The sequence below is a fragment of the Octopus bimaculoides genome, chromosome 18 (genome assembly GCF_046866305.1).
Source record: "Octopus bimaculoides isolate indiv1 chromosome 18, ASM4686630v1, whole genome shotgun sequence".
NCBI classification, from domain to species: domain Eukaryota; kingdom Metazoa; phylum Mollusca; class Cephalopoda; order Octopoda; family Octopodidae; genus Octopus; species Octopus bimaculoides.
In genome coordinates this window covers 50362683-50369880 of record NC_142945.1, presented here as the reverse complement: position 1 = coordinate 50369880, position 7198 = coordinate 50362683, and the positions used below count along the sequence as shown (strand labels likewise).

Sequence of the window (7198 nt, the reverse complement as noted above, 5' to 3'; positions counted from 1 at the left end):
AGAAAAAAGAAGAAGAAGAAGAAGAAGAAGAAGAAGAAGAAGAAGAAGAAGAAGAAGAAGAAGAAGAAGAAAACTATGGAGATATAAAAATGGTCTAGTGATATTTTTGCAGGTATCTATTCAGAACTGCGTTATGTTTTTCAATATTGTCCTCACCCCAAAGAGACAAACTTCTGCTTATTAAAGTACTTAAAGCAATAGATTTGGCCGTATACGTATGTAGGCATGTATGTATGAATGTATGTATGTATGTGTGCATATCTAAGTATCTCTTGATATGTATATATATATATATATATATATATATATATATATATATATATATATATATATATATATATATATATATATATATATATGTATGTATATATACATAATTTCCATTTCTCTTTGATATGATTAAGTGTATATATATATATATATATATATATATATATATATATATATATATATATATATATATATATATACATATTTATATATATTCATTCTGAGACATACTTCATTATATGATTTCATTGTTATTCTAGCCTTTGCTTTCAGACTTAAAGTCCGTGAGAGTTACATAAAATTAATATAACAGCAATATTACACTAAAATTATAATTTTAGTGTACAGTTATTAGAAGAACAATTTAGTACACGCAGTGTGTCTCTGATTACTCCAAATTTCGACTGCAATTTAAATATTTGGTACGTTGTGCAACAAAAAGTTATACAGCATTTGAAATCAGCTTTTATTCATGAATATTTTTACATGAAATCAATAAGCATCAGCTGAGACGGCATTCCATCAAAACAATACCGATATAATTTGAAGCGATAGTAGGATGCGTAATGACTCAAGACTGGACGAAAGGGCCGCACACTTTGCCGCAATTGTTCTCGCTAGAATGAATAGAAAATATGGTGATGTGTTACAATTTGAATTTTACCATTTATATTTATTGGCTTTCAAACAACTGTTAGTAAAACTCTTAAGTACTTATACAATGCGGTTATTTATTATTTTAATTTTCATGTCCTCAATTGTGTACAATTTCCAATTTTATGGATTTGCATATTAACAAGTTGAACTTTAACAATTGATTCGACTTCACAAATGTAACTTTTATTGCTAATAACCCTTATAAATACGTACAATTACATTCAATATCTATATACATACTCGCAAGAGAGACAATGATTATAGTTATGCTTCACGGAATGAAAATTAACGAATAATAACTGTAACATTAGTAAAAACCCGTTTCATTACAGATAATAGTTCTATTGATTACAAATACGGGTTCACTGGAATATTACGTAATAAAATTAAGTGCAAAATAACGAGTATATGTATTCAATCCGTTGAAGCATTATTTCTCGTAATACTACAATATATAAAGAAAATATAATACCGCATTTTTTGTAGTCAAATACCTGCTCCAAGTAATCACTACAATCCTTCCAACTACTGTTTAAACATTGCTGCAAGCCAAATAATCGACTAAGAACAAAACGAAATTTGGAGATAAAGTTATAATGTAATTCGATACATATTATTTAGCATATCTAATATAAAAGCAGTTATTTACTTTTATTAACACGATATGGAAATCATCCTTTTTATACAGTACATTTTAACATAGTTTGCCACATAGTTCATAATTTGCTTACAAATTAATTATTCATTCATATGGTGTTGATTCAAGAACCTCAAATTGAAGGTCACATGCTGGTACAATTTTTTGCACGCTGGACAAGATGCCTAGCATCATTTTTGTCGTTTTGGGGCCTGGGTTGACTTTCCGTTATCTAACGTTCTTCCATCTTCCATCCGAAGACGAAACAAAATGTATGATTTGAGCAGTAGAGTCCATGTAATCCACTAGCTTATTCTCCGTATATTTCAGGCTTCGTGCCTCAAGACAAAGAATTTTTTCCCGTATTTAACAACTGGTGAAATACTGGTAGGATTATTCGAGCGATGGAAATTTGTGCATAGCAACATATCCTGTGGCTTTTTAATTTCTCATGTCAAGTAATGCCCATATCAATACGATCTTTGCTCTTTCTGTTCATGCCCTGCCCAGTGGCGAATATAATCAGTGAGATTTTGAAGCCTAAGTATTGCTGTCCTAAAGCCAATACTTTGACTTAATATTTATATAACATCGATAACTTGATAGAAGAATTTGATGGTCTGTAATATTTAATCGGACTACACATTCCTAGTCGCTAGTTGCTGTGTTCAAATACAGGTGAGAGGAAAATTGTTGTCGTAAGCACATATTTGTCGTTCATATTTTGGGTTCAACTGTCTGGACTAAATGTTTCTCAACAAAATATTGATAGAGTGGATCTAAGATTGAATTAATGAATAACTAATTTGTAATATGTTGATAGATCGGCAGAATCATTAATACGATTCGAAACACAAGTTGTCATATTACCACTGGTATACACTCCGGTTTCATCCTTTCAGGATAAAAACAGAGGGGGCCACATATCAATATGTATATAATAATTCTTACTAATGCAGATATAGAAAATGATTTTATATTTTGGTAGAAGTCCAGGAATTTCAGGAAAGCAGTAAGTCGATTACTTCCGCCTCAGTGTTCAACTGATAATTATTTTTTTTTTACTCTGAGAAGATAAAATACAAAGACGCAGTCGGTGGAATATGATTATGTCCACTCGCTGTCTTAAATACATAAATAGCACATAGATATAAATGTGTGTGTGTGTGCATGTATATATATAATATATATGTTATGGATACACACACACACACACACACACATATATATATATATATATATATATATATATATATATATATATATATATATATATATATATATATATATATAATTATATATATATGTATGTATGTATGTATGTGCACTTACTTCTAATAAAACAGTGGGGTGCGTTGTGCACCTTCACTTCATAAATGAAAAATGCATTGTAATTAATCTACGACTGATAAAAAACATACCTACTCTGAGCGTCAACCGGACGGAAATCACTCGTAGAGAGCACTAAATTGCTCATCAGTTATCACCCAAAATATTAATACTGATTTTCGCACAATTAATGGTAAAACTGTGTATTTCCTTGAGATTTCGTCCTCTATTACTCGTTGTTTATTTACAACGTATTTTTCATTTATAATAAATATATACATTAATACATTAAATTATTAAAACTATGAATAAAAATAATCATTATAAAGAAAGCGAACTTACTTGCACAAGAATGTGTCAGGTTCACGTATAGGATATACTCTCATAGTTTTATTACAATTTTTCTTGGCCTCTTCGTAGCAAAATTCTGATACCGCAGCATCTATAAATTTATTATTAATTCAATAGACATTTATGTTTTATCGTTTTCTTTATTTCACTCATTGAAGAGTTGTTATGCATTGGTACTGACATTATGAATTTAGCACAAGAAATATTTCCGAACAGAAACACATGATATGTGCTTATGTTTCCGAGACACTAAATATTAACGATTCCAATGAAGCATCGCACAAAATGTAAGCTGATTCTGAATCAACACAATCAGAAAGGCAAACAGGTACACATATTCATATATGTTTAAATGGGCTTCTTGCATTTTCCACTATCTCCAATTTTATTCATCGTTCTGTTGATGTAGTAGAGGAAACTGAACCAGTGTACCACGTATTGTTTCTCGATCCTAGACGATGTTAATGAGGAGCAAACGTCTCAAATACACAGTCATACAAGTGCTTAGTGTTATAATTTGAAGGACGATTTTGTTTAAATTTCGTTTTCGCGTTCATATTTCGGATCTTTTATCATTTTTTGATCATACAACAAAATTGGCAATAAGAAATCTGAGAGCTTATGGTCTAAGAATTAAAAGAAAATGACAACTATATTGGTGTCGTCTTTTCTAAATTGTTTATTAGAATATCAACAAGAATAATTAGAGAGACCAAATCTCCGCGAAGAAAACACCAACTTCCTCCCAACGATTAGCCGGAAATGATTTTTAAAACCAGAATATCTGAAATAAACTCGACTGCGTTCACGAGCAAGAAATACTAAAAATACACCACACCACTCTCAAAAATTAACAAAAACAAAACCGCAAATATTGACCAGATTCCTTGTCCGAATCGGTCTCCCTATCTAAATGGTTCGGGCTGGTGGCGAGGCCAATCATACCTGAATGATTCAAACTAATGCATCCTTCTGTTCTTGAAAAATCGTGTCTAAAGTGAAACAAATAAACGCGACTGAATCCAAGACATCTGCTTTCCCTAAGTCGGGGTTCAAAGCAGTATTTGTGATACACACATATGCACTCACGCCCAACAACATGTACAGACACACACACACACACACACACATACATACATACACACACACACACACAAACACACACACACACATATATATATATATATATATATATATATATATATATATATATATATACAGCAAAAGACACAGACACATACTCTCTCTCTCACACACATTTTTGTCGAGAAAGAGAGAAAAGAATCATATATTACGCATAAAATAATTTATGAAAAAAATTACACGTTACTTACGAACACAGACAAGAATACATATACAGTATTTCATCGTTGTTACTCGAATCATACTCGGTTCCAACTGTTAAAATTTTAAAAAATTGAAATATATTAGAGTGGCGCAAAATTCTAAATGTGTGACATAAATTGGACTCCTTTGAAATGAATGCAAACAAATTTTATTACTATTGTTTCATATGTCGAAATAAATATTCAGGTACTCTATTTAAATGCATATTTTATAAAATGTTTCTCTTTGAAGACTTCACATATTCTAAATATGATTTTTATTTGTATCGGGGATGTCGTGTGTGGAAACTTTGAGGAAGTGGATAAGATCGAAATCTGTAGTATTATGTATTATAATTTCTCGTCTTGTTGTTGTTGTTGAAGTGAACCTCACATTCTTTTGTGGTTATGTTTATAATATTCATTTCACAGTCGTATGTGCTCTTAATTCTAGAACCTCCGCTCCATTTTCAGAGCTTGCATTCTAAATGCTGTTTGTTCAGTAAACTACTTCCTAAATCTTCACTTTGACTTTCTACAATTTTTCTGCTCTTGGCTCACTCGTTTCTACAATTTCTATTCTGCTCTCATAATTGCGTGTTGGCACACTCCTTCCTCGATTGTTCAGAAGCAAAATATTTTCCGTATGAAATTTTGCGTCAAGTCAGTAGTTTGATGAATAATAATGTCATCTTACTGTTGCAAACAGCTAAGTTCTTCTGTTCCTATTTATTATCACACGTTATTGAATAATATCCACTCGTTAATATGATCCATTTGCTCCGGGTAATTGAATGAGAGTCACGTGTTGTATGTTCGAAAGAGATCTATGAGTCTATTCGGCAGTACGTTACTCGGGATTTAGTGCCAATAATTTATCGGGGATTGCAAAAGTTCTGAATGCTTTACATGAGCGCTTGTCGCCGAAATTCTGAGGTAATATTGTGTCTGCAATTGCTGTCAGTAAAGTGTGTACTTTGCTACGATTTTTCGCTCAGCAATTCAGTAGTCAGGAACATCAAATGATATTCACTCGTCTGAAACGGTACACATAATGAACCAGATGAAATAATGGACAGAATCAATTTAAGCACGCATGTGTCTATATACACATCAATGAAAGACTGTACGCACATCGCAAGAATATGAGAACATGTGTATATGTGCATATATATATATATATATATATATATATATATATATATATATATATATATATATATATATGTGTGTGGGTGTGTGTGTGTGTGTGTGTGTGTGTATGTGTGTGTGTGTGTGTTTGTTTGTGTGTGTGTGTGTATGTGTGTGTATGTGTGTGTGTGTGTGTGTTTGTGTGGGTGTGTGTGTGGGTGTGTGTGTATGAACGAAATTATATCTACTTACTTATAACAAGAAGATCGTTAAGAAGTGAAGCATTCACGCGATGGAGCAGTGGATGAACATATATTCTGTAACCTTATATATAAAACACCCGCGAAGCCGCAATGTTGTTTTATGTCACAGAAGTGAAGTGAAATTTACATTTTATAATGTGTCATTGCCATGTATTATATTTATGGGATATTCATAAACTATTAGATATAATTAACCTACTGTTTCTTCCTCAAGAAACATAAGGCCATATTTCATTCTGACAAAGTATAACATTGTATTCGAGTAGAAATATCGTTTGAAGTGTTGGCAGATCCTGGGAGATAACACAAATTACTAATCATATTCTGGCCCTAGGGCGTCTTCCAGGAAAACCAATTGTCTGTTAATTGTACCCTTCACAGCAAAGTAGAAAATCGTGCACGTAGTATGCGAAAACACGCTCACACAGACACACACGTGTGTTTTATGTCTGTATACAGTTATTTTATTCAGAACTGGTAGAAATTTACAGGGATTGGTTTGGAATTCTTTATTTTCAAACTTTTAAAGACTTCACCGCTGTCACTAATTATTGTAATATTCCAAACTTGAAAGAGACTGACCGTTCCATAAAGTTCTCGAAATTTAATCTGTCAAATGATAGAATGGGCAGGAGTTGGTTCTATGTAGCCTTTTGGCTGAATATTTATTGTATGTAGCTATGTATGCAAGTACCAAACTGAGATATTATTCTTAGATTCATGTATTCTTTTAATTGTTTCACTCATTTAACTTGGGCCATATTAGAAGTTGGTCTTTAGTCGAACAAATCCACCCCATCACATATACCTTTTAAGTCTGGTACTTATTCTGTCGACCTCTTTGCCGAACACCTAATTTACATGGACATGAACACACTAACATTGTTCGTCAAGCGATGGTAAGGAAAAAAGACAGACACACAAAACATATATATATGTGTGTGCGTGTGTGTGTGCGTGTGTGTGTGTGTGTGTGTGTGTGTATGTGTGTATGTATAGAAGTGTGTGTGCGTTTATCCAGCCATAATCGCCTGACAAACAATGTTGGTGTGTTGAGTCCCCGTAACATAGAGGTTCGGGAACCAAGAAGGATAGAATAAGTACTACGCCTAGAAAGAATGTCTTGGGGTCGAGTACGGGTGGTGCACCAGCATGGCCGCAGTCAAATGACTAAAAAATGTTGGAGTAAAAGAGAGTATCTCGGTCTCTCTCTCTCTCTCTCTGTATATATATAT

At 32.5% G+C, this 7198-nt stretch overlaps 1 protein-coding gene across 2 annotated transcripts; it reads right to left on the bottom strand.

The window, feature by feature from the left end:
* Nucleotides 1-712: 712 nt before the first annotated feature.
* On the bottom strand, nt 713-6086 carry LOC149132085 (uncharacterized). Of its 2 annotated transcripts, none has more exons than XM_089366209.1 (5): nt 5953-6086; nt 4579-4642; nt 3236-3335; nt 1400-1488; nt 713-887 (listed from the first exon to the last, which is right to left on the bottom strand). In XM_089366209.1, exons 2-5 carry the CDS (start codon nt 4628-4630, stop codon nt 793-795), a joined length of 336 nt encoding a protein of 111 aa, XP_089222335.1. In that variant the 5' UTR covers nt 4631-4642; nt 5953-6086; the 3' UTR covers nt 713-792. The 2 variants fall into 2 exon arrangements, with proteins under 2 accessions (XP_089222335.1, XP_089222336.1); XM_089366210.1 differs by lacking the exon at nt 5953-6086 and adding an exon at nt 4747-5688.
* Nucleotides 6087-7198: the final 1112 nt, after the last annotated feature.

Coding starts and splice junctions, on each gene's coding strand:
- LOC149132085 (XM_089366209.1), bottom strand. CDS start 4,630: ATGATTCGAGTAACAACGATGAAATACTGTATATGTATTCTTGTCTGT. Junction 1,489..3,235: donor CCTGACACATTCTTGTGCAA/GTAAGTTCGCTT, acceptor TTTTGTTCTTAG/TCGATTATTTGGCTTGCAGC. Junction 888..1,399: donor ATTTGACTACAAAAAATGCG/GTATTATATTTT, acceptor TATTCATTCTAG/CGAGAACAATTGCGGCAAAG.